The following is a 27308-nucleotide window of genomic DNA, read 5'->3' as shown; positions in this document are numbered from 1 at the left end:
AACGTACTTACACTTATCGCCCATTTTTATCACCGATCACGTATACATATACTCCCCTTATACCCTCCGATTTTGCAGCTATGCGCATATATTTCCCCTAATCAGATCGAGCGCGCGCGCTATGCTAAAGTTGGTGTAAACTTTTATACACGCCAAGGCGTTTACCCCCCTTATCTATGCATCCCTTGTATTTGCACAAGCACACGCGTACACACCAAGTATTACATACGTATATGCATCTAAACTCCGAAGATATAATATGTATATAACCTGAGCGTGCGTATACGATTACGAACGCGATTCCCGTTGCAGGGTAAAATATCTGCACATCTTCAACGAGACTTCCCTGCAACAACCTTCGTCATTACGCCTGCGAATGACAGTCCATAAAAATCACTGCTGCAGATGCTCTTATCTCCTCGAGAAAATTTCGCATCGAGTGAGGACGCAGCGTGCAAATCGAAGTTATTCGCATTTTGCCTTTATCATGTTCCAGGCTACCACGTCCAGTGGCAGAACGAATGGATCCACGTTTTCCGTCCAGACGTCGAGTGCACCAACGGTATAATTCACGTTATCGACGGTGTATTCCTGAAGGACAGCGACGTACAGGTGAACGGAAGTGCGTCGTTAGCTACGTTCGGACCCCACTTAATTATGATTCTCATAGCCAAGTGGTTGCTGTAAGTTTGGACGAGGGAAGAAAGGAACGAGATTTTCAAAAAAATATATTATACGACGAGAAACAGAAGGTGAAATAACAATTGTAAACCAATGGCTATGTCAATAGTGTATCTCGAGGCTGAGTGATTTGAGTTGCGTTCGAGAATGCCCAGCGAACGTTATAAACTTGAAACGGCTGATCTTTGCTCGAGTGAATATCCAATTTCTTCGTCCAGTCGAACTCAACGTTACTCGCTAGATTTTTTTTTTTTATTTTTTTTTCGTTGTAAAGTACAGAGAGACGGGGAAAAAGTTGCGTCGAAAGTTTCACGTAAGAAGTTTAACCGGTAATCTATACCCTTCACACCTGATGAACGTATAATATTCCAATGATCGGAGAAATTTCCTGTGACAAGGACCGAAAGATGAGGTAGAAACGGTGCACAGGACTGATTCACCTCCCCCCCTCCCCCGCCCCACATTCTTCTCCTACCTCGCAAAATTCATTCCTTCGTTCACGCCGCCTCGCATACATGTACCTGTTACGTATCGCAGCCCGTACGATTAACTCTTGAATTTCTTACGTATAACAAAGTTGTGTTTAAAAAATATTTTCCCTTGAGATATACATCGAGCCACGTGAGTAAGGATTCAAACACTGTATGGGAAATTGACACGAGACAGATTATACGTATATGAATACGTACGATCGGCAAGGATTACAGGAATCTCTCGCGTTATTTTAAACGAAAAACAAAATATGAGTGACGAGAAGAATATATACATATATATAATTATAAATACAAATAAAACAATAGTAATAATGAATGATATAATGATAATAATAATTGTAATTGTAATGAATACGATGATAATAAAATTAATGATAAAAATATTGTTAACAATACTAATAACGATAATCGCTCAGCCTCAAGCGAGGTTATAGCCTATTATTTATTCGGAATTGTCCGGGGGACGATTCTACGGGTTAGTTATAATCGTACCAAGTAGATAGGTATTACCTATAACGAGTATAAAATCATCGCGAGAGAAAAAAATTTCAATAAAAAGAACAGAAGGTGTACGGAGCTAGAGGATCGATGAACATTTCTCGAAGAATTTTAATTAAGTTTCTGACGAACGGTTCTCTGCACTATGGTTCTGGTGATCCATTTGCACGAATTGCGAGCCTTGTGGCTTTGTGATCGCGACGGGCGTAACCGCTATATATAATATTATAACAGAGGTTTCCGTACGTTACAACATATATTGAAAACTTTAACATATTGACGATGTTTCACAATTTATATAATTATAAATGTATCACTCGATTCGGGAAGAGCAGGATATTAGTATTGCTCGTGTAACCGTTAACCGATTCAGGGATGAAAAAAGCCACAACTGACATACACCGAATTCACACGAACTCAACAATTCGGTGTTTCCCGGTCGTCTGGTGATTCGTAACGTTTCTACTTATATACTACTATAATAGAATACTGCCAGACTAATTATTGTCACTTTTGTATAAAAATGAAATCCACGTATTCATCATTCCGCATATGTAAATTTGTCGGTATTTATACATACCATGTGCTATCGGTGTGTATGTCTAACTAAATTAATACATATATATGGGTAAATGACACTGACATTTGTGCGGCATTTCGTTATGATCAGAACAATTTTTTCGGTGGTTTCGCTGGAAATCGGATTTCTTTATGAGAATTTATTTATTTTCTTTCATTTATCCCAAAGACTTTATTTGTACATTTGACATTATTACACAACTTTTTGCAGTAATTGGCATGATTTGAAAAAATGATGACTGAATATATGCGTGAAATTGAATTACAAGTACGTCTTGATTATTTCATAAAATTGCGATTGTTACGTGAAAGTCTTTTGGTCTGACGTTCTATTGTTTTATAGTTCGAATATTGTAATATACGGATATTCGTACCGTATTTTTGACCAGTTCGACTGCATCTCGACATAACGTATGCCTCCGGCTATGAAATGAGTACGTAACTGAATATAATGAATAAATTGAATTGAAAATAATATGTCGAATCGGTATACCATGTATAAAGTGAGAAAAGGTGGTGCAAAAAGGTAGAAAAAAAAAAAATTAACAGACAATGAATAAAAAAGTTTTACGGTTCGTGTCCAAAAATCAAATAAACTCGACCAACTGTAGGCTAGATGAAAATATATCATGCGCTTCATGTCTCATCGACTCGCGATAAGAACGTGTAAATTAACGAAACTGCAAAATATAATAATGAATTAAAAAAAAATTATTCGGAGGTAGACAGAAGAAAAATATAGACTGTGAACACGTGAATTATGTGGAAAATCACCCAATGGCCAGATTCAGTTCATCCGTATAGATGGACTTGAATAGATAAATTGACAACAATTATTGAATCTGGCGCCGGTAGTTCAGCGCGTTTCGCATATTCATTTTCACCAAGAAATATAATTAAAAGAAGAAAATAAAAAACAAATAATCAATATTACGTGTTGATATCAATCTATACATATATATAATATATAATATACAGAGATATATTGAAGAAGAAAGTACGATTGAAGAATGAAAAAGAAAAAAGAAAAAAAGAAATGCTATCAAATACTAACTTACTTGTTGTTGGAATAAATAATTATTAATTATATTATGTATAGGTACATAAACTCTATGAATTAAAAACTGTTTGTTCGTTAGGTCAAAAGAAATAGTAGAACTCTATCTCTCTGTATAATAGATGTATTTGAATGTTTGGCTTTTTACATACATTATAAATTGGAATACATTAATCCATACATACACATTTATAAATAGTTGTGGGGGTCGAGCCATGCTATAGAGTACGAATCGCCAAGTTTGTATCGTTAAATATTGCGAGGTCCTAACAGTCTGTATCTTCGATAATTAACTCATTATAAATATGCAGTACTCGCTGATCATTCATCTCATAGTTACCAAAATCTACCTTTAAGGAAACGAAATCGTGAATTTTTACCAACCGAGCTCATCACAAGACAGTAGAGTCACATACATACACAAAATTTGTTGAACTTATCGAAAATAGCGAGGATCATGTTATTTTTGCTTCAAATAAATATGGTTTGGCTCGATAACACAAATTATTGGTGTTCACATTACTTTGTTGCCGTGTCAAATGACGTTTCTTTGAATCGAAAAAGACAAAAAAATATTTCTATCGCAATATTTGCTAAAGTCAACAAATCCTTTCTCTGTTTACACCGACCAAATCTTGTTATCGTATTCAACGTTGCACTTACGTTTATTTGTCAATTATCACTGACCCGTCATTGATGAAATCATACTCTAAACGAAAGAAACATCTCACGATTACGTAGTCCGAAAATAAGAAAGAATTCCAGAGCAACATTTTTTGTCACGATATAAAAAATTGAAATCAATTCATTCCGTTTCACACATGTGAGTATTCCTATGAATTTCGTACTGCGATGGCAATTTCGCTACGTCAAATCTTTATTAAATATCAAAACGCCCGTGTTTTGAATTTCACATATTTACTGTTATATTGCGCATATTATACGATGAGCAGAAAAGACGTCCACTTCAAGACTTACGTATTATTCAATTTCAGCGTTGGATTTGTCTCACTGCGAAATGACATGAAGACGAAAAAAATATCGATACATAACTCTATGTCATCGTCATTATTTGTACATTTTGTAGATATAACGGTACTGCTTGTTAAGGGCATATAATTATGGTAAATATTAAAAGCTGGTGTTTAGAAATGAACGTTAGTAAATGGAATAATTATATAATAAAATAATACCGCCAATCTCATCGCAACCTGGCGTGTGATTCATCACGTTGAAGTATATTTAAGGGGGTGCCCTGATCGATTTCGACGCTAATCTGCAAATATCGGTGTCTACGTATCTCGAACGCGAAAAAGGGCAGCCCCAGTCTATACGCAATTCTGAACAAAAGCACTCCAATACATTTTCATCTGAGGCAGAAATGAAGAAATGGCATGAATTCTACGAATTTACCAAAGCGATTTCGTCGAATGAAAATGTTTAGAAGTATTTTTGTTCAGAATTACATATAGAATAGGCCTATCAAACCCGTTTTCAGGTTTGCGATACGTAGACTTCGATATTTGGAGATATGTACGTCAACGTCAACATCGACCAGGGCACCCCCTTAAATTCCCAAAGCTGTTTTTTTTCCTCGTAAATTTGATTGAACTGTCGCGAATTGTAATCAGAACTGTTTTGTGAATGCAAAGATTTCTTTTGCACCGAAGTATAATGTGCGTAACTGCACGCTACATTCCGGTTCTAAAAATCAGAGAAACGAAGAAGAAGTAAGCATTCACGAATTATAATATCTCCTCCTATTTGTATGCAATTTGGGTGGATCAATTTTGAGTTTTATTCACGCAAGCACGATGATGATCTGATAGTGGTCGCAAAATGAACGCCAAAAAAGGGATAACAAAGATTTGAGAACTTTAATACTCTTTCCTACCACACATTATTGTGTATGCTGAATATTCGTGCGGAATGACGATATTTATTATATTACACAACATACATGCTAACATTAGGATTTTATTACTACAGTATTTGAGTGATTTATTTATAATATAATACGCGTACTGTTAATTGACATAATTATATACATATGAAAGCACGAAAGAACGTCAAGTATGTGTCAAATCTTCAGTGCTTTTTCCAGCTTTTATTATGTTAGAACTTACGATTTATTTCCCGCGTAAAGTAATGCATTATTTATATCGATTGATAATAAATAAAGAAAATAAAAAATACGCTCCGAGAAAATACTAAGAAACTTGGCAAAATCATTCCGTAAGATCACTTCAAGAGTTACTATTGTGAAGCAATCAATAAAATAATGCATGTCGTGTCACACATTTTTTTCAACCGTCAAGATATGGTATACAGATAGATAAATTCGCGTAATTAAATGAAGTTTCGACCACGGATCATACCTTCAATATGAATACCTAAAATGAATATTAATCGGCGCAAAACTCAAGTGCCGGAGTAAGAGGTATCGCATGTGCAAATAATGTGTGAATGATGTATGTATAATGTATATCCTCGACGTTAATACCATGAACTGTGTTAAAGAGTAGGCAAATGAGTAATTAGGAATTAATCGAAACCCCGTATTTCGTCGGCAAAAATGATTGTCGGTGCGATTAAGGTTTATAACAAGTAAATAATAATAATAATAATAATAACAATAATAATAAAATTGAATAGTTGTGATGAATATCCTTTTTCTCCTATAGTCACCTACATTATACTTTTCAACTTACACGTCTTACCCGCAACGATATAATCGTTTCGTCACGTAATCAAACTGCATAATGCATTCATGTAATCACACGATTTGAAAATTAACTAATTCGATACTCAAAGAAGCCTTTCAAATGATACCGATTTTGTAATTAGCATTAGATCGTGAAATGGAAATTATAATGGAACGAACGCGGAATAAAATCACGTCACAATATAAGTTATTTGGAGCAGGGGAGATTTTGAACCGCAAAACGAGTAGGATCTACATCTAGTAATCATTTCCTAACGGTCATCTCAAAGGCGTCTTTGCAAAATATTACACATGCATGACGTACTCGGTGGGCTATCGTCATCCGCTTCATGTACTATCGGTTGATTATATTACAATTTACATATAACATGTAAGATAAGGGTAAGGATCGAAAAGATTCAATTCAAATTTCGGACGAATATATAAAATAATTATTAAGTAATTTCGTATGTTCCGAGTCAGCTATGTAAGTCTAATAAATTAACGGTATAAAATAAATGAAAATAAACAATAATTAATTATTTATTAGATATGTTACTAGAGAAATCAAATTTACGTAAATGTACCACAGATCTATTTGTATAAAATGCATTTATTTCAAATATTATGATATTATACTGTATTTAATTGCGATTACGATAAAATTAGGTATATATTTTAGATAATTATCAATTAATAACTATACTTTGATTATAGGGCTAATCTATGGTTATCTTTATTGTAACGTTTGTTTAAGTACGGATCAGGCACGAATGGTTTTACGAAAAAAGATTCTGTGCATTTTTCGCCATTTATAATTATAGACTCTTGTTCGTAAACAGGATTTGACTATTTTTTGAAACAAGTGGTGACAAAATGAGAATTCAAAATCAAATAGTGCGCAACAGAGTTACATTCACAAAATATCAGCGTTAAGGTTCGTTGGCAATAAAGACGTTTAAATCAATGATATTACCGGTAGATTCGATATATCAATAGTAATATTGTCGGCACTTCCACTTGTTCAATATTTCCATCCGAAATAATTTTTCAATCTCAGGCACAGCATCACGAATGCGACAAATCGTACGTGAAAAGTTTAGCTTCGGTGCGTTATGGAATAATGTTTAATTAACGAAATTTTGAAACGTGCCCCCTTGTTTCGAAAAATATCATAAACATAGTCTTTTTGCCTTAAGACACTTTGTGAACCGATGCTTTTACTGTATAATTTTATGAAAAAAAATAAAGAACACCTAAAGTTTAATCGTAATCGCGTGAAAGAAATTTTAAATTGTTGATCAGAATGGTCGTCATTTAAACCATATTCATTATTATTTCATGCCCGAATAGCAATCGACACATTAAGAAAGATTGGTTCGTGATGAATGTTAAGTGAGTTTGAATTATACTGTGTTATTAGAATGGACTTCTATTAATTCTAAAGTCTTTAAGTATTAGAAGTGTAGTAGTTAGTTAATAGTTTACTGGTGAAAAATAGTGGTACTCTGTAATTCAGTATTAATACAAAAGGCCCCAATAACCTCACAATAGGTATCAAAGACCAGCCGAAGTTATTCTTAAAAGTTCAGCTGACTGTCGTTCTAGACTTCACCGGAACAAAATATTTTGAGGAAAAATTCTGGTGTGAAAGGCAACCAAGTAAATACGTCAAATTTCCAGTAAAGCTAATATAGTATCCATTTCAATTTGTCAAATGGTTCCTACCGTGACTGTTAAATAAACTGAAAAACATACTGAAAGTCTGTACGGCAAGTTGTTTCAAGGTATTATCAGTCAATTAGGAACACGAATTAGTACTTCCCTCGGGTTGATCCGAAGGTCGGAAGCCTATTATAAGGGGATAATCTGGAGTCAGAAAAAATGTGTAACTAGTAGCAGGCATCGAAATCTTGCAATCGATACGTACACCATTAGAAATGTGACGCGTTAATTATTATTACAGAATCTAGTGGATATTTACTAAGATTGCGCTGGTTACGGTACAAAAATTGCAGGATGCGTTTTGACCGATAATCTATTCAATTACATAAGCTTCAGTGATTATTGAAAATTCATGTACCGGTGATAAAGAATTAGTTCTGAAATATGTATCAAGCCTGATTGTTGTACATTCTTTAACTTCTCTATTACAAGATAGTAAATTGATGAATATTACGAGTAATGTTTTACGTTATAAAAATATAAATACATTTACACTGTGACGTAATAATTTTTTTCAGGTAGGTACAGAATATTAAAAATTATCTTGAGTGCTCAATCATCTATGAATCGTAAGAAATTCCAATCGATATTGTTCTTAATCGATGAACGGAGAATCAGGAATTTGAAAATCAGCGCCGTAGGACAAAATTCGTAGACGTTCGTTATGGCGGATATCTATAAATGTACCACCTGCGCAGAAGAGAGGCGCGTCGATATGCGCAACTTCATCAAAGTGTATTGGTCCAGGACAATTCGTGCTTTAAGTTCCGAGTGGTATTACCTGTGGGCTGCGAGCTACAGTCAGGTTGTAAAGATAAAAGTGAGGGGTGCGTTTCGAAGCTTTTTTTTTGTCGAATGTTCCGATTGACAGCTGCAAATGTTGACAGAATTTTATACTCTAGATAACGCAAATAAATCACACTATTAGCGCAGAAAAGAGATTGTGCAGTTGAGTTACGGCGATCATGTCTCAAGACGACGATGTAGGATTTTTATACAAAACAATGAGTGAGTACCTGTTCTAGACCTGCGTCTGTTATTGTCAATGATCCAGGCAATCTGCAATGTGTACGAACGTGTCTATAGTTCATTCACCATACATTCATTATGGTTGTGATACGTCGTGTTATTGCTTCGAAATTTAAATAGACGACAGCATTTAGAGAACGTGGTTTATTATCCACGCAACCGTATATTGCGTTTTATAACTCGCTATCGAGTGTGCGAATGATCTGTAATTGAAGGTATCAAAATACAATCGAATTATTATTTTATTTACAAGGAGTAACGTTACTTTTTGGAATCGTGTAGAATGGTGTCAACGCGAGCAGGGAATAAATCGAAATAGGGTGGCGATTGAAGTTTCCAAAAATAATTGCATACGCGGATAACTATAGAACGATCAAAAACGCGGACGGCAAATCATTTCGCACGTAAATTTCGGGTGCATAACGTGTGGCGTCAACCGGCGTTTTGCGAAGTCAATGAACGCAGCGTGACATGTGCCGGTAAACGATGGCGATACGCACGCATGAATGTAGGATCGTGGTATGCATGCATCACAGAGTTTGATACGTGCACAGAAACACGCACACTGTCACATAGCGTGCGAAACGCGTGAGGGGTGGTGATTCTACGACAAGTCTTGACAGCAGTGGGGGGGATATTTAGGGATTTAGGGATTCAGGGGAAAATCTGCCTCGATACATAAACCGGAGTGCGAAGTGGGAACCACCGCCAAGCCAAGCATTCGGGCTATGTATCGTGTAAAACGGGGTGGCAGATGAAAGAGAAATTATTATTCTCGGCGCGTTATTTTTGCTCCGATTTCCATTGAATGTGATATCGGTATAGTGTCAGGTCCGTTTTTAAACACGATGAGTAGTTCATGTGAGTATTCCAGCATTAAAGTCCGACACATAACCTATACTAACCTTTTTCCTTGCGTGCTCAAATTTTTTGGTGTCATTTTACGATAATGTCGTTTGTTTTCACGACGTGGAAATCAGGTAGAATATCTAGAAAAAATATCCAACTTGTATCCGTATTCATCAATTTTTCAATTCTTTCTCCAAAGTTGAACGCGATCCAAAGAAGAGACGAGTCAAACCCGTCGATTCGGCCCAACAATCATTGCTTGATTTCGATTTGGGCGAGAGTTCGGATGACAGCGATTTCAGAATCGAAGATCATTGTGAGGAGTCAGACGACGATTCCGTTGACTCTCACGATGTTGGAAAAGGTAGGCAAAGCTACATATTTTCAACTTTAGAACAACGCAAAAGTGTTTAGGACAGCTGCTAATCTTTTACTTCCTCTTCTTCAGATGAAGACGACGATGAATCAGAAGAGACCGATGATTCTCTCGAAGAACCTTTGGTTCGCGGAAAAGGGATTGGTGGGATGACGGTCTGTGATGTGATTGAACAAGCACGGCAACAAGCTGCCAAAGCTGGCCAATTCGATGAAAAAGTTGCTAAAGTTTTGATCTGTTGCGGTTGTTTGGGAGACAGAAGCGACGATATTAATGAAATTGTTGAGTGCGATGGATGTGGGGTCACTGTTCACGAAGGTAATTATTAACTTGTATTTATTTTATAGGTATCAATAGGTACCAGACTTTATTACACATCTTTGACACTTTAAACGAACCATAAATGTTTGAAATCTAACAAGAATTAATAGATATGTCTGAGCATTGTTTGCTCTGAATTGCATGAAAGCATGAGCCACATTATGACTGGACGGATTGATCATTACTACTACGAATTTTTTATCCTCCACACAGGCTGCTATGGTGTTTCCGATGTTGAGAGCTTTTCTAGCACCGATTCACTTTGCCAGTCAGCACCATGGTTCTGCGAAGCTTGTAGTGCTGGTGTTGACGATCCTTCCTGTGAACTCTGCCCCAATAAAGGTGGAATTTTCAAAGAGACCGACGTCGGGAAATGGGTTCATCTTGTATGCGCCTTGTACGTTCCTGGGGTTGCTTTTGGAGAGGTAAGACACTGTCTTGTCATTTATACCAATCATAGATTAAGGAGCATAGTGTTTTAGATCTACACATTGTGTAGTAGATAGTTTTAATGCAAAGTTCTATAGTAAAATATATAAACTTTGATATTCCGCGCTATTGCACAAAATTCTGTTACTTAAATGCAATGCAGATATAAAAAATTTCGAAAAATTCTGATTCTTTCCAGTGTTTCAGTGTAAGAACCCTTGAATTTGTTGAGTGTAATTATTTTAAATCTTTGTTTCCATCTTGATTGGCATTGAAATTATTGTCAGTATTAAATAATCAGGAGATTCGTATCAATCATGTGATTAAAATAGGTGGACCGTCTGGCAAGTGTAACATTGTTTGAAATGGCATACAGCAAATGGGGAGCGAAGCAGTGCTGCTTATGCGAAGACGCTCGCTATGCTCGAACTGGCGTCTGTATTGAGTGTGATGCAGGGATGTGCCATACATACTTTCATGTCACATGGTCAGTACTTAAATATACCTAATGAATTGAATTATTTGTAAATCCGACTGATGTCAGATAAGGATAAGTTGCAAATATACAATTCGTCATATTTACATTGTCAAAAATTATTAGCGCACAGAGAGAGGGCCTGCTATCTGAAGCTCATAGTGAAGAAGTGGACCAAGCGGATCCATTTTACGCGCACTGCAAACTACACTCAGATAAAACATTAGTTCGTCGACGCAGACGTAACTGGCTAGCTCTTCAGCTCAGAGCACAGTATAGACAGCAGTTGCATCTGCAACCTGATCATCTCGATACTGAAGAACAGCGCAGAATTCAAAGGAAGCTCGCAAAGCATAGGCACAAGTACTTGGCTCATAAGGCATCAAGGCAACCACCTTGGGGTGAGCCAATATTTTTCTTTTTCTTTTAATTTCTTCGTAGTTACATAGTTGTAGTTTTCGTTCGGTGAAGTTGAGCAATAAGTATGTACTTACAAATATTTTTAAAACAAGTATTGAATAATTATGTTTTGATTGAATTTTAGTACCTACTCAGAAAATGCCAAGACTACTCACAACATCAGCTTCTGCTTGTCGCCAGTTGGCAAAGAAGGCGGAATTAATGGGAGTTGATACCGCAGCTTTAGAAGCTCAAGAGGCCCAGCTAGTCGCATTGGTCGATGTTAGAAAGAAATGGCATATTCCTCCGGCGTTTAGTGTAGAATTTATCGGCTACTACCTTGATCGGAATCTCCGTGTCGCTGCAATGAAACGAAGACTTCAAGAGCACTTGGACGTTAACTCACAGTTGTTGAATGAGCAACAAAGACTAGATAGAAAATATGATGAAGTAACGAAGGATAACGAAGATCAAATTCGCGTCAATGTTACTTTGAAAGAAAAAATTGAAATGTATCATCAGCTGCTCCGATCTTCGGGATACGTTAAACCACTACCATTAATCGCAGACTTAGCTAAACCTAGGGTACCGACTACCCTTGGTGAGTTTATTGCGTGATTTCTACTACAAAATAAATGTATTATTACATAAATATGAATGGTTGTTCTGATAACTCTTAATTCTTTGCCTTAGGTACAGGACTTGGGGTGCCGACAGCTGCTGCATTAAAAATGGGAGTTGGTTTTCCCCTACCTGTAGGAAAAGGCGGCGAAGGTGGAAGAGAAGGTCGTGTATTAAGTAGTCAAGCTCACGATCATAATCACAAAGGTGATCTAACACTAAGACACCAGTGCGGTATTTGTCGAAGATCAACGGATCAGCACTTGCTTGCAAAATGTGACACATGCCACCTCCACTATCATCTTTCTTGTTTGAGTCCGCCTCTAGCACGCATGCCAAAAAAAACTAAACTGATGGGCTGGTGAGTTAGCGTTAATGGTTGGTTAGTCCTGTTAACTATTTTGATATAAACAATATTCAAAAGAACGGATTCTATTTCGCTCTGTCTCACAAACAATACAATATATGATAATGAATTTTCATTGTTTCTTGATCATTTAGGCAATGTTCAGAGTGTGATAAAGAATCTTCTGGTTCAGAAGTTGAGCACGTCGATACCTCAGCACCGCGCAAATTGCGACATTGTAAAGACGAGGCGAGCCCTTCTCTTACACCATTACAAGAAACCCATATTCCAGTTGCACTTAGCACACCTACAACGTCGAAGAACATTGTTAGTGCTGCTGCTGCAAGTGTTACTACAACACAAGATGCGCCCACCACACCAAAAGTTAGCTCACGTCTTTTACCACATTTGTCTTTTTGTCAGATACGTCTTAATGACGTAATTCATCAAACTATCAACCTACCAACCCTGATTTTTCACATACACAATAAGAAAATTCTAAATTTCAAGTTAACCATAAAACCAATGGGACCACAGCCTTCATTCATGGAACGAATGCTGACGGAAACAAGTATACCTCAGCAACAATTATCCAATGTAAATCTCACACCACGTGAAGGATCCCCACAGTACATGGTGGCATCCGCCGATGGCACGGAAGCTATACCTCAAAGAAGCGGAAAGAAACGAAGGAGGTATACTTTTCATTATCTTATTCATCTGAATTCTGGTTTTAAACATTACACTAATATAGCTCGCTAAACGTACCGCGAATCACGTTACTTTTATTCTTAATTTGATTACAAATTTAGTACTGTAGCAATCATTTATTTTTATCAATTACGAGCATTTGCAGGGCAAATGTGCATTTTAACTCCCATTTGAGGTTTTAAATACGTTTAATAATTTCCGTTAATATTGTGGTATTATATATTCATCAGGGAAAAACATAAGAGGTACACCCCTGATCCAATCACTGGTGTGAAACAGCGTAAACGTAAACATAAGAGAAAGAGTTTAGATGTAGAGAATCCAGAGACCCAAGGTCAGCCAGAAGTACACAGAAGGATCACCATCAAGGTAAATTTGCTATTTTAGAATGCGTAGCGTTAAGAAAAACGATACACACCTTCTCTTTTTCAGTTATTCTCATAGAGTCTTTCGGACTTCCCTAATTCATTTTCAAACATTGATTCTAAAGTTTCCTTCCGATTTTTTGGTCCATAATAGGCGATAGCTGATTTTCTATTATTTTATCTTCAGATTAAACCAATCCCGCGTCCAGAAGGTGACATAGCGTCGGAATCGAGCCCACAAATGTTTGTGGCTACTTCTACAAGCACTGAAATTACACCGCCACCGCCAGTCAAGCTCCCACCGCCACCTCCACCTCCGCCACCAACCGCTCTATCAACGCCTACCACCACTCCGAGTAGCAGCAGTACCAACAGCAGACTCTCATCTGGAAGTTTAAAAAAAGGGAAAGAAGCTGATCTTCTTACACAGTGCGACGTCTGCAGTATGCCTGGCACCAATCAAAATCTTGTTAGGTTAGTGAAATTGCTGTTCCACAATTTGACCTCGTTTAAATCTATGGTAGGCTGTTTGTAATGGTAGCGCGATTTTAAGGCTTGAAGAAAAGAAAAAGAAAAAAAATTAGGCAAGTCACAATATAGTTAACATTGTTTATCATAAGTCAACATAATTTTACAATGACAGTAGATCATTACTGCGATCTTTGATTGCATATCAATATGTAATAGACAAAGAAATGGTTTAATCATCACCAATTTCGGTTGCAAATGATAATGTAAATAATATCATCCACTTACACAGATGCGATGAATGCAAGAAATGCTACCACTTCACATGTCTTGAACCGCCTGTAAAGAAATCACCCAAGAGAAGAGGATACTCGTGGCACTGTGCAGATTGCGATCCCAGTGTAAGAAATTATTTTTCACAATCTAAGACTGCATTGTTAATGAATCAATTTTGTTTTCGTTATTAATTAAATGACTGACTTTTTCCTATCCCGCAGGCATCAGAGTCAGAGAATTGAATATCTACAACAAAAGGACTGCCGAAATATCCTTCCCATAAGACAGCACCGATAAGTTAATTTGGTACCATGTACCCTTGATTAGCTAGCTATAACAAATACGATATCGCATTCATTTGAGTTCTTTTATTTTTCATTATAGTTTAGTATCATAGAACGTCTTTTACCAACATTAGACTATTCAAAACAAATAGTCATAAGAAATAAAAGAGGTGTGAGTTTTGGCATGGAAATTATGCAAAGTTAAAATCCATTATTTTTTATTTCTATTTCTATGTGCATTAGCCATCTTCGGTATAGGTTATCGAAATCATTTTATTGTTTGTAAAGTCGCTAGTTTTTGTTTCTAACTAGCTTGCTTCCGTCTTTTTATTTTTTTTAAACTGATTATGGTTAATTTTGAAGTAGTATTTTTTCCAATATTGCCTAATATATTACAGGTAAAATGAAGTCACTTATAAAGTTTCTTGTTTCTCATGAAGGTAATCAAATATATGTATACATGAGTGTATACATTTTACTCGTAATAGGTTTTGTTCTCACATATCAATGTTTCTGTTTATTAGGAAAAATTCATACTGCGGTAACATACTCTGCAAAAAAGTTAAGCTCGCGAGTTTTTGCAATAAAATAATTATGTATATTTTCCATAAAGTTATTAGCCTATGACGAATTCCCAATAACAAAATTCAATGAATTCTGGTCAAATTACTGTGATGCGTTTCTTTATCGAAAATACATCTGAAAAGGGTTCTGTGGATTGATTCTGCAGCTGTTTCGTATGAAATTTTTGAGATCATGTAAAAAATTGAAGATAAATTATGTGTGACTCCATTATTCAGATGTAGAAAGTGCACTCTATGAACAACCGAATAATTTGCGAAATCTAAGCTCAAAAGCTGTTTCTCGCAATAACAATCATTTTTCAATAAATTCCAAATTGAATCGAGGTTTTGAGAAAAATTAGTACTCTTAGGTCGGTAACGTAACTCTGTGCATAAAACTTCTTAGCTTCTTTCATTTTCTGGAAGAATTAACAATTTCTTAAACACACCGAAATCGAATTCATTTGTAGTCAGTCCATTGCAGCTTTTCGTGAAAAATCAATTTCCACATGTCTAAAGATGCTACGCTGGTGGATGAAAAAATTTTACAGCCAATATATCGAATTATAGGCTCTGAACGGTCGATTTTGATATCCAACTAAGTGGAAAAATGTCATTGTGAAATGAAAAATGCATAGCATATGTCGTATAACTTTTATCTATATTACAATTTATTTGGTTTCTATTTATTACCTAAGAATCAAGACGAAAAAAGGTACGGTTTTCGTTTGTTCTTCGAAAGAAATCCGTTATAGAAATCACGAGCTGACATGGGCGGTCGACCAGGACAGCCTATGTTACTAACCGAAATTTTGGTGTTCCCTCGACAATATACCACTAATTTATTCAGCTCTTTGTTGAATGTCAGTAGACCTATAATTAAAAATAATTTATTATTGGTTTACTGAAATCACATTAAAGCCTATGATATCTTTAATAGAGATGTATGAAGACTTATGCATAGCAGATCCATCACAATTAAGTACAATGTATCGCAATACACTTGACACTATGTCAAAATGTATTCAAATTCTTGATCGTTAGACACTACAAATAAACTAGCAAATTATTGTTAATTGACTTCAAGTACCTGGCACTATGTCAGACACTTGTTGTCCTGGAAGTGGGTCTTTAAGTACCTGAACATCCAAGAGTTTCAGTGTTGCACCCAAAAACGTTGTTGTCAGGGGATATAATTCACACAAGGCGCGTTGCAAATCATAAACATTCTTAGCAGTCATTTCATTCCACTTTACTAAAGATAACTTCGGAGTTACTTTGGGTGCTGCAATATAAATGGCACTACAGTCAGAGACTAAATAAATTAGAGTCTTCAACAGTCGGTTGGATACCGGCATTGCTGTACCATTTCTTAGTGCTAATAATATAATTAGGTCATTGTACATCTCTTTGTCAGATGGTGTGAAACACTTACCATAAGTTATTCCTTCGTTACTTTGTGGTTCAGCATGATCTAAAATATCTGGCAATCTTTTCAAAGTGTCTATCAGAAGGTCTGCACCAAGCCTTGACATTCTGTCTCGTAACTCTGGCATTGTTTCATCAGGATGAACATTTAATTTTTGTTGAGCCACCACTTCTCCAATGTCAAATCTAAAATCGATATCTTCAAAGTTTTCATGCAGGGATTTGCATTTTGTTAAGTAGATGTAATGGGCAGTGTTTTGTTTTTAATGGGTATATAGCTGAAAACATGTTATTTTTGATTGAAAACTGACTTCTGAGTTTCACCCTTACAAAAGCTACTTGTTTGATTCATCGACTAATTGAACTTGGCCATAGTTTTCAATACTTCATATGTACTCACTTTTTTGGCATCACTTTCATAATGCTAATACCTGTTTCACTGTCTCCGTTCAACAGTGCATATATTATTGGTGCAGCACCTCTCCATCTAGGCAACAAACTACCGTGGACGTTTAACATGCCTCTGAACAAAAATTGGTAATTATTACTCATAGAATGCAGGTAAAAATTGTCTTTAAGGCATATGGTGATGGATAATTTCAAGAATGAATTTACCTTATGATTATTGATACTTTTGTATTAGACGATGACTACTTTGTAATGTTTTAGAGCACTTGAAAATTTAATATAAATTCAGATTATTAATTATTGAAATACACAAAGACAAAGAAGTAAACTTACAATGGAAAAGAGAGTATGATGCGAGATGGAATTAAATGCCCAAAGGACACGACCAGTCCAATGTGAAATTCAGACAGGTTGATATCTGGTGGCCAGTTATGTATCGGTATCCTGTGTTGTCTCGCATATTTTGTGACAGTATTTTCTTTTCCACCATAAGCAGTAACAATTTCGAGACGACTTAGCAATTTCCCTGCTTCACTGTACAAAATTTTGAAATCATATAAATTAAATAACATCGGCAGACCAATTTTTGTTCAGTTAAACAACTACTTATAATGTCGCGGTAATATGCAGGAAGAAAAAGATGCGAACATAAGTTGAATGAACCCGAGACCTATGAGTATGAAAATATCAATGAAATTATGAAATTTAATGGTCCCATGAAAATCTTCAAGTAAGGAAGGATAAGTTTACGGAGGTAGAACCCTTTGGGTATTTGAAGGTTAGATGGGACACTTACTACTTATGGTAGAGTTGCCTAAGGCTCTGTAACGCGAAATCATCACTGCCAAAGAACAAGACGCTCCAGGGAGCTTTTCTTTCTGTACAAACATTTTTCACCCGAGTTGAAATTTGTTGACGAGAACATAACCTGGTTAAAATGGTGCGGTCCTTCAATTCTTGGTGTAATTTTGGAATATTTGTATTGAACAGTCTTAGAATATTGATATTCATTTTTGGGTATATTTGTTTCAACACATTCATACATCACTGGCAAAATCTCGTTCGTGGTAAACAGTCATGCATTTCACGCATTAACTAAACAATGGCACTGTGAATCGTCTCGTCTACCTCGGTGGCCCGCACTAAGTTATACCAATAATACTATCGTGGTGGTCCCTATTCATTATAGGCATTGACTGAAGAATATAAAGACGGATACGCCTGGGTAAACTTTTGTGACCAGTTTTCAGAACCCAGAAAACGCAGCGAAAAGAGCGTAGGACACACAGGAGAGAAACGGTAAGCGAATGAGCACCTGCTGAAAAATGTCGAAAACACGGGTTCTCGTGTTTTGGCTGTAACTTCAGATGCGTTGATCGCATCGTATTGGGACTGCGCCCAATCGATTTCTCTCGCAAAATTACGTCGGAATAGTGCCTGAAAGAATTGATTCCAGCACTTTTCAAAATCGCGAAAAATTCCTTTTTTTTTACCAAAAAATTTTTCGTCCCAGAATTGATTCGTATGACTCTTTTCCGACCAATTGGACCCCAAGGAACTCTGAAATCGCAGCGAAAAGAGCATGAGATCAACAGGAGAGAAACGGCGAGCGAAAAAGCACCTGCTGAAAAATGTCGAAAATTCAGGTTTTCGTTTTTTGGCTGTAACTTTCGATGCGTTGATCGCAGCGTATGGCGACTACGCCCAATCGATTTCTCTCGCAAAATTACGTCGGAATAGTGCCTGAAAGAATTGATTCCAGCACTTTTCAAAATCGCGAAAATTTTTGCCAAAAATACAAAGGGAGAGAAAAAAAAAAATCAACAGGAGAGAAACGGCGAGCGATTATTCCAGGAATAACCTGAGGTGGTTATCGGTAGTTGTTGGAGGTGGTAGGCGGTGGTCGGAGGTGGACGAGGAGGAGGACGAGGAGACTAGGAGAACAAGGTGGACAAGGAAGACAAGGATTTGTGCTCGGTGAGTTCAACATTTTTATAATATTTGATGAAGTAGGATCAGGATCAGGAGTAGGATCAGGAGTAGGAATAGGAGTAGGATCAGAAGGAGGAGTAGGAGTAGGGTCAGGAATAGGATCAGGAGTGGTAGTAGGAGTAGGAGTAGGATGAGAAGTGGGATCAGGAGTAGGAGTAGGAGTAGCAGTAGAAGTACAAATAGGAGAAGGATCAAGAGTAGGTGTAGGATCAGGAGAAGAATTAGTATCAGAAGTAGTCAACCACCTCCTCCCACCTCCGACCACCTTCGTCCACTTCGTCCACCTCGTCCCCGTCCTCTTCTTCCTCTGCCGCCTCGTTGTCCTCGTCGTTCTCGACTTCCCCGACCACCGCCGCTCACTTCCAACCACCGCTAAACACTTCCTACCCCCTCCTGCCCCCACCAAACACCGCCAACCATCTCCGTCCACCTCCTACCACACCCTGCCGCCTCTTTCTGCTCTTTTTAAATCATATTATTTACTCAGAGTAATTTTAGTCAGAAACTTTCTTAACTGGCGCTTACATCTTAATCATTTCTCTTCAACGTTGTAATTGCAAGATATAACTAATTTGTAATATTCCGCGTTGCAGGAAAGTCCGTCAATGGAACGGTCTGCTGACTCCGAAGGATCTCTACTGGATGTGGATGAAACTTTGGAAAGAAGTAAGGAGGTTCTAGGATCACCATTCTACGAAGAAAGTAATAAGATCAAGAATTCTTAACTTGTATACTAATATCACCTTGTCTTCATTTGTATCAAAACCTCTATGTTTGCACGGTCTTGATTGAAGTTGGAATTTCATGTTGACAGTTGATTTCAGAACTGCGTCAGCTGTCAACTGGCCAATTAACAGAGCTTCTCGGTGAAATGGAATCCTTGGTCGGAGCGCTCAGCGAAACTTTAATAGCTGAGTATTATTATTATTAATATTAGCTTACTTTTGTAAGTATTTATGAATATAGCCTCCATGAATATTCATTGTTGGTATGTAAGGTCTGGCAACGTACCAACTTTCTGTAAGAGATGTTGAAGATTTTCAACACAATTATGTTTTAGTTCTGTGCCCCACCTAGTGATCCACTAGTACATATCCTCCGACGTGACATCGCTGTGCTACGTATAAAGAAGAAAAGATTTATTAAGATGCAAATTGCTCCTCTCTTCTTGCCATTGTGCTTTAAGCCATTGTTGTGCTGTATGTTGAAAATATAGAACAGTTTATAATATAGAATAACAGGTACAGCTACGAATACAGCACTACAATAAATCTTGTAGAAACGAGCTCTCATTGAGATTTCTCTGTATTTATAACTCGACGCGAGAAGGCAAAAATCAATGTAATGCCATCTGTAAGGTGATTGGACTCGTATTTGCACTACGAGAACTCGTTGGGCATTTTGCGGTGAAATTTGAAAAATTGTTGTACAAGAAATTAAATAACTATAAAAATGGATAAAAAATATTATCTCCAATAGTGGCTGTAGTTAATACAGCTTTAACCGTATATTGATTATGTTAATGATCTATTGTGACAAGATCGGAATTAGATAAGCTCTCTAAATACTCTTTTCTAGACTATTAATATATATCATGTATATGTGAATGTATATTTCTTCAGTTTATACAATCACTGCACTAGGATTACCCTTGCCATGTTTTATGGTGCGCTTGTGTAATTTGTATATTATTAACCTTACGTTTTACTCGATTTGCGACAAGTTGCGAGTGTTTCTCATTTCTTGGCGATTATTTATGTACATGTATGTGTAATATGTGTATATATGTATATATATACTTATGCATGCGTATATACATATATGCACATATTTAAAACTAGACTTTTACAATAAACACAGAGTTTTCAGTATATTCACATACATATTTCTGTGTATAGGTATACTTGAACTGAAATATCCTTATTTCTAATACGGAGTTCTTCGTAATTCGCATTTGTTCTTGTGACCCAATGTCCTACATATATGTCTCAAAGCCCTGTTGACATAGAAGCAGCTATTCGATAGAAATTATAGTTTATAGTTTACACAGCCCATTGCATGATATTTCATTATAAATACATATGTTTCAATGTATTTAGGAATAATTTATCAAATGTACAGAGGTCATGTGCGAATAATAAATGAATTGATTCGACCGCAGCTTGATGTATTCATTAGAGCTTTGACAATAAAATTAAGCTTTGTTACTTCTTTTATTTTATTATGGATAATCAAAAACATTTCCGACTATTCGTGCTGTAGAAGCATGGGGATTCAACCAAATGTAGCAAAAGATTAGAAACAGTGTATGTAGAGTACGGGTATTTTTCTAATAATGCAAATAGAATAGAATACCACGCCTTGCGAATTAGCTTTCCAGACAGGGATGAATGATGAATTTTAAGGACTGCATTATCGTTGTTGAATACTTTATGGCTCATGGGAAAAGAAAATCTGTAACGATAAAATTGATGCACCGGATCATCGTCGACTTTAACTTTTAAAATGTCCTACCATTTTCGAACGCCTCCTACCTCCCCCTGCCACCTCCGTCCATCAATGGCCACTTTCGACCACCCCCTATCACCTTCCGCCAGCGCCGACCACCTCCTACCATTTCCGAACACCTCCAACCATCCTATTTACCTATATTGCTAGATTAGCTATGATATGAGAAGAGAAGAATTATTCATTTCGAAATGGGATTCTATTCGACGCGCGCTCGATGCATTCCATAACATCAGTATTCATAATTATTCCAACAACTTTTCATTTGCTCTCTCGATCTTGAATTTTCATAGGCATAGAATCGAAACGCTGTTTTAGCTGGTCGCAAGTGAAGCATCTGCGTTGGGTGGAGGAGCGGAATTGTTTTTCGAAAAGTATTCGGATGGAAAAAAATTCAGAGTAACTGCAACACATAACGGATGCGCTAATTCTGAACGAGATGAAATTGATGCTTCGTATATGAGACAGTATTTAACACTGCGTAGTGATTTAAAGACCTAGAAAGGTGATAGGGAGAGAAAGAACGACGCTTCTTAACACTTAAAGTGTATTTTAACACACATTTGAAAGATACGAGCGAAATTTTTCATCATCCAACTGTCGCAGAACGGCAGCGTTATTAGCCGACCCGTTTACTGAAGAAAATATCTCCAGTCAACGGCTGACCATCGAAGGGCCTGGCCGCTTGAGTCTGGAATCGGCAGAAGAGATGAAGTGTGTATTTCTTGTATGAAATGTGAAAGCTAAAATCATTATACATCATACATCATACATCATACATCGTACATCATACATCGTACGTCATACATCGTACATCATACATCATCATACATAGTATCAAAGTTCGAAACCATAGTTTGGATGTCGGACGTTCAGAAAGTGACGTCACCAATTCAAAATCAGCTAGCCGAATTCCTCAGTCGGGAAACAACCGCGCAGTAGAGCGGACGTATGAGAGTCGCGCTCCGCAAATTTCGAGTACCGGGTTCTCAACCTCCGGATCCCGCGCTTCGGGTCCGCTACGTATTTCGAATACCGGGTTCTCAACCTCCCGGATCCCGCGCTTCGGGTCCGCTACGCGGTGAAACTCGACTTCCAGGATAAGCGCTCCGTGGTTCCTGGTTCACGTTTACAATAAATTATTTCAATTCGTTTTTCGCGCAAGCTGAAATTCAGTAGCTGTCGGTCCGCTAATAAAATTTCTCGACTTCCACGATAAACGCTCCGTGGTTCCTGGTTCACGTTTACAATAAATTATTTCAATTCGTTTTTCGCGCAAGCCCATATTCAGTAGCTGTCGGTCCGCTAATAAAATTTCTCGACTTCCAGGATAAGCGCTCCGTGGCTCCTCGTTCATGTTTACAATAAATTATTTCAATTCGTTTTTCGCGCAAGCCCATATTCAGTAGCTGTCGGTCCGCTAATAAAATTTCTCGACTTCCATGATAAGCGCTCCGTGGTTCCTGGTTCACGTTTACAATAAATTATTTCAATTCGTTTTTCGCGCAAGCTGAAATTCAGTAGCTGTCGGTCCGCTAATAAAATTTCTCGACTTCCACGATAAGCGCTCCGTGGCTCCTCGTTCATGTTTACAATAAATTATTTCAATTCGTTTTTCGCGCAAGCCCATATTCAGTAGCTGTCGGTCCGCTAATAAAATTTCTCGACTTCCACGATAAACGCTCCGTGGTTCCTGGTTCATGTTTACAATAAATTATTTCAATTCGTTTTTCGCGCAAGCCCATATTCAGTAGCTGTCGGTCCGCTAATAAAATTTCTCGACTTCCATGATAAGCGCTCCGTGGTTCCTGGTTCACGTTTACAATAAATTATTTCAATTCGTTTTTCGCGCAAGCTGAAATTCAGTAGCTGTCGGTCCGCTAATAAAATTTCTCGACTTCCAGGATAAGCGCTCCATGGCTCCTCGTTCATGTTTACAATAAATTATTTCAATTCGTTTTTCGCGCAAGCCCATATTCAGTAGCTGTCGGTCCGCTAATAAAATTTCTCGACTTCCACGATAAACGCTCCGTGGTTCCTGGTTCATGTTTACAATAAATTATTTCAATTCGTTTTTCGCGCAAGCCCATATTCAGTAGCTGTCGGTCCGCTAATAAAATTTCTCGACTTCCACGATAAACGCTCCGTGGTTCCTGGTTCATGTTTACAATAAATTATTTCAATTCGTTTTTCGCGCAAGCCCATATTCAGTAGCTGTCGGTCCGCTAATAAAATTTCTCGACTTCCACGATAAACGCTCCGTGGTTCCTGGTTCACGTTTACAATAAATTATTTCAATTCGTTTTTCGCGCAAGCTGAAATTCAGTAGCTGTCGGTCCGCTAATAAAATTTCTCGACTTCCACGATAAACGCTCCGTGGTTCCTGGTTCACGTTTACAATAAATTATTTCAATTCGTTTTTCGCGCAAGCCCATATTCAGTAGCTGTCGGTCCGCTAATAAAATTTCTCGACTTCCAGGATAAGCGCTCCGTGGCTCCTCGTTCATGTTTACAATAAATTATTTCAATTCGTTTTTCGCGCAAGCCCATATTCAGTAGCTGTCGGTCCGCTAATAAAATTTCTCGACTTCCAGGATAAGCGCTCCGTGGTTCCTGGTTCACGTTTACAATAAATTATTTCAATTCGTTTTTCGCGCAAGCTGAAATTCAGTAGCTGTCGGTCCGCTAATAAAATTTCTCGACTTCCACGATAAGCGCTCCGTGGCTCCTCGTTCATGTTTACAATAAATTATTTCAATTCGTTTTTCGCGCAAGCCCATATTCAGTAGCTGTCGGTCCGCTAATAAAATTTCTCGACTTCCAGGATAAGCGCTCCATGGCTCCTCGTTCATGTTTACAATAAATTATTTCAATTCGTTTTTCGCGCAAGCCCATATTCAGTAGCTGTCGGTCCGCTAATAAAATTTCTCGACTTCCACGATAAACGCTCCGTGGTTCCTGGTTCATGTTTACAATAAATTATTTCAATTCGTTTTTCGCGCAAGCCCATATTCAGTAGCTGTCGGTCCGCTAATAAAATTTCTCGACTTCCACGATAAGCGCTCCGTGGCTCCTCGTTCATGTTTACAATAAATTATTTCAATTCGTTTTTCGCGCAAGCCCATATTCAGTAGCTGTCGGTCCGCTAATAAAATTTCTCGACTTCCACGATAAACGCTCCGTGGTTCCTGGTTCACGTTTACAATAAATTATTTCAATTCGTTTTTCGCGCAAGCCCATATTCAGTAGCTGTCGGTCCGCTAATAAAATTTCTCGACTTCCACGATAAGCGCTCTGTGGCTCCTCGTTCATGTTTACAATAAATTATTTCAATTCGTTTTTCGCGCAAGCCCATATTCAGTAGCTGTCGGTCCGCTAATAAAATTTCTCGACTTCCAGGATAAGCGCTCCATGGCTCCTCGTTCATGTTTACAATAAATTATTTCAATTCGTTTTTCGCGCAAGCTGAAATTCAGTAGCTGTCGGTCCGCTAATAAAATTTCTCGACTTCCACGATAAGCGCTCTGTGGCTCCTCGTTCATGTTTACAATAAATTATTTCAATTCGTTTTTCGCGCAAGCCCATATTCAGTAGCTGTCGGTCCGCTAATAAAATTTCTCGACTTCCACGATAAACGCTCCGTGGTTCCTGGTTCATGTTTACAATAAATTATTTCAATTCGTTTTTCGCGCAAGCCCATATTCAGTAGCTGTCGGTCCGCTAATAAAATTTCTCGACTTCCACGATAAACGCTCCGTGGTTCCTGGTTCACGTTTACAATAAATTATTTCAATTCGTTTTTCGCGCAAGCTGAAATTCAGTAGCTGTCGGTCCGCTGATAAAATTTCTATTACTTTACAATCTTCTCATAATCTTTTCGGTAAAATATATCGATAAAAAAATTATATTAAACTTCACACAGTATTTTTGATTTGTTCTCATGCTGAGAATATTTATTACTATTCAAGGTATAACCTGAGGCGGTTGAAGGTGGTCGGAGGTGGACGAGGAAGAGGACGAGGAGGACGAGGATTTGTGCTGGGTGAGTAAAACACTTTTATAATATTTGATGGCAATTGTAATTATATTTCATCTGGAATATTACAAACTTGTCACGTTTACAATAAATTATTTCAATTCATTTTTCGTGCAAGCACATATTCAGTAGCTATGAATAATCTTATCCTATTTATTATATTATTAATTACTTAATTAATATTCTTATAATATTTAATGACAATTGTAATTATATTTCATCTGAAATATTACAAACTTGTCACGTTTATAATAAATTATTTCAATTCATTTTTCGTGCAAGCACATATTCAGTAGCTATGAATAATCTTGTACTTATTGTATTTATTATATTATTAATTAATTGATTAATTACATTAATCCTTACACAATATTTTTGATGTGTTCCTATACTAAAAATATTCATTACTATTCCAGGTATCACCCGAGGTGGTCGGAGGTGGACGAGAAGGAGGACGAGCTGGACGAGAAGGAGGACCAGGTGGACCAGGAGGAGGCGGGGTGGGTCGTGGGAGAGGACCTCTCCTCTCCTCGGAGGAGGGGAGGGGGAGGGGGAGGGGAAGGGAAGGGGGAGCGGTGGGCGGGGAGGGGGAAGGGAAGGGAAGGGAAGGGAAGGGAAGGGAAGGGTGGCGGGGTGGGGGGGAGGGGAGGGTGGCGGGGAGGGGCGGGGAGGGGGGCTGGGAGGGAGGGAGGGAGGGAGGGAGGGAGGGCGGGTGGGCGGGTGGGCGGGCGGGAGGGAGGGAGGGAGGGAGGGAGGGCGGGCGGGCGCGAGAGGGGCGGGGGGGTGTACTGCTCTATTAACTCTAACGGGCTCGTATTGACATCCGTCCTCGACTCTCTCTCTCCCTCCCGCCCGCCCGCCCTCCCTCCCTCCCTCCCTCCCTCCCTCCCTCCCGCCCGCCCACCAGCCCTCCCTCCCTCCCTCCCTCCCAGCCCCCCTCCCCGCCCCTTCCCGCCACCCTCCCCGCCACCCTCCCCGCCACCCTCCCCTTCCCCCTCCCCGCCACCCTCCCCTCCCCACCCTTCCCTTCCCTTCCCTTCCCTTCCCCCTCCCCGCCCACCTCTCCCCCTTCCCTTCCCTTCCCCCTCCCCTCCTCTGAGGAGAGGAGAGGTCCTCTCCCACGACCCACCCCGCCTCCTCCTGGTCCACCTGGTCCTCCTCCTCGTCCACCTCCGACCACCTCGGGTGATACCTGGAATAGTAATGAATATTTTTAGTATAGGAACACATCAAAAATATTGTGTAAGGATTAATGTAATTAATCAATTAATTAATAATATAATAAATACAATAAGTACAAGATTATTCATAGCTACTGAATATGTGCTTGCACGAAAAATGAATTGAAATAATTTATTATAAACGTGACAAGTTTGTAATATTTCAGATGAAATATAATTACAATTGTCATTAAACATTATAAGAATATTAATTAAGTAATTAATAATATAATAAATAGGATAAGATTATTCATAGCTACTGAATATGTGCTTGCACGAAAAATGAATTGAAATAATTTATTGTAAACGTGACAAGTTTGTAATATTCCAGATGAAATATAATTACAATTGCCATCAAATATTATAAAAGTGTTTTACTCACCCAGCACAAATCCTCGTCCTCCTCGTCCTCTTCCTCGTCCACCTCCGACCACCTTCAACCGCCTCAGGTTATACCTTGAATAGT

At 38.0% G+C, this 27308-nt stretch overlaps 3 protein-coding genes and 1 long non-coding RNA gene across 13 annotated transcripts in view; 3 read left to right on the top strand and 1 right to left on the bottom strand.

Moving 5' to 3' along the window:
• LOC124178609 (fasciclin-1) overlaps window positions 1-7280 on the top strand; it is a 224037-nt gene extending 216757 nt beyond the window's left edge. For all 8 annotated transcript variants that reach the window (XM_046562077.1, XM_046562076.1, XM_046562074.1 and 5 more), the window contains one exon: window positions 497-7280. In XM_046562077.1, coding sequence (XP_046418033.1) covers window positions 497-687 — 191 coding nt within the window. In that variant the 3' untranslated portion in view covers window positions 688-7280. The remainder of the gene's footprint in view (window positions 1-496) is intronic.
• Window positions 7281-8513: 1233 nt separating this feature from the next.
• LOC124177800 (PHD finger protein 14) lies at window positions 8514-17196 on the top strand. 2 transcript variants are annotated; one of them, XM_046560618.1, is made up of 14 exons: window positions 8514-8746; window positions 9816-9980; window positions 10065-10310; window positions 10527-10738; window positions 11075-11229; window positions 11344-11618; window positions 11762-12217; window positions 12310-12598; window positions 12739-12967; window positions 13094-13278; window positions 13525-13663; window positions 13847-14133; window positions 14420-14528; window positions 14625-17196. In XM_046560618.1, exons 1-14 carry the CDS (start codon window positions 8704-8706, stop codon window positions 14643-14645), a joined length of 2811 nt encoding a protein of 936 aa, XP_046416574.1. In that variant the 5' UTR covers window positions 8514-8703; the 3' UTR covers window positions 14646-17196. The 2 variants fall into 2 exon arrangements, with proteins under 2 accessions (XP_046416574.1, XP_046416575.1); XM_046560619.1 differs by lacking the exon at window positions 8514-8746 and adding an exon at window positions 9325-9628.
• Window positions 15951-18265, bottom strand: LOC124177801 (methionyl-tRNA formyltransferase, mitochondrial). Of its 2 annotated transcripts, none has more exons than XM_046560621.1 (6): window positions 17883-18265; window positions 17420-17620; window positions 17079-17201; window positions 16686-16864; window positions 16341-16535; window positions 15951-16123 (listed from the first exon to the last, which is right to left on the bottom strand). In XM_046560621.1, the coding sequence occupies exons 1-6, from the start codon at window positions 18125-18127 to the stop codon at window positions 15951-15953; spliced, it is 1116 nt and encodes a 371-aa protein (XP_046416577.1). In that variant the 5' UTR covers window positions 18128-18265. The 2 variants fall into 2 exon arrangements, with proteins under 2 accessions (XP_046416577.1, XP_046416578.1); XM_046560622.1 differs by having other exon boundaries at window positions 15984-16123; window positions 16390-16535.
• A 727-nt stretch (window positions 18266-18992) lies between these two features.
• LOC124177106 lies at window positions 18993-20119 on the top strand. Its single transcript, XR_006869523.1, has 3 exons — window positions 18993-19063; window positions 19672-19780; window positions 19903-20119. It is a non-coding gene; the product is annotated as an uncharacterized LOC124177106 (long non-coding RNA).
• The last annotated feature ends 7189 nt before the right edge of the window (window positions 20120-27308 follow it).

This window comes from Neodiprion fabricii, chromosome 3 (genome assembly GCF_021155785.1).
Source record: "Neodiprion fabricii isolate iyNeoFabr1 chromosome 3, iyNeoFabr1.1, whole genome shotgun sequence".
NCBI classification, from domain to species: Eukaryota; Metazoa; Arthropoda; class Insecta; order Hymenoptera; family Diprionidae; genus Neodiprion; species Neodiprion fabricii.
Note: the sequence above shows the minus strand (reverse complement) of the source record. Positions and strands in the feature narration are given on the sequence as shown.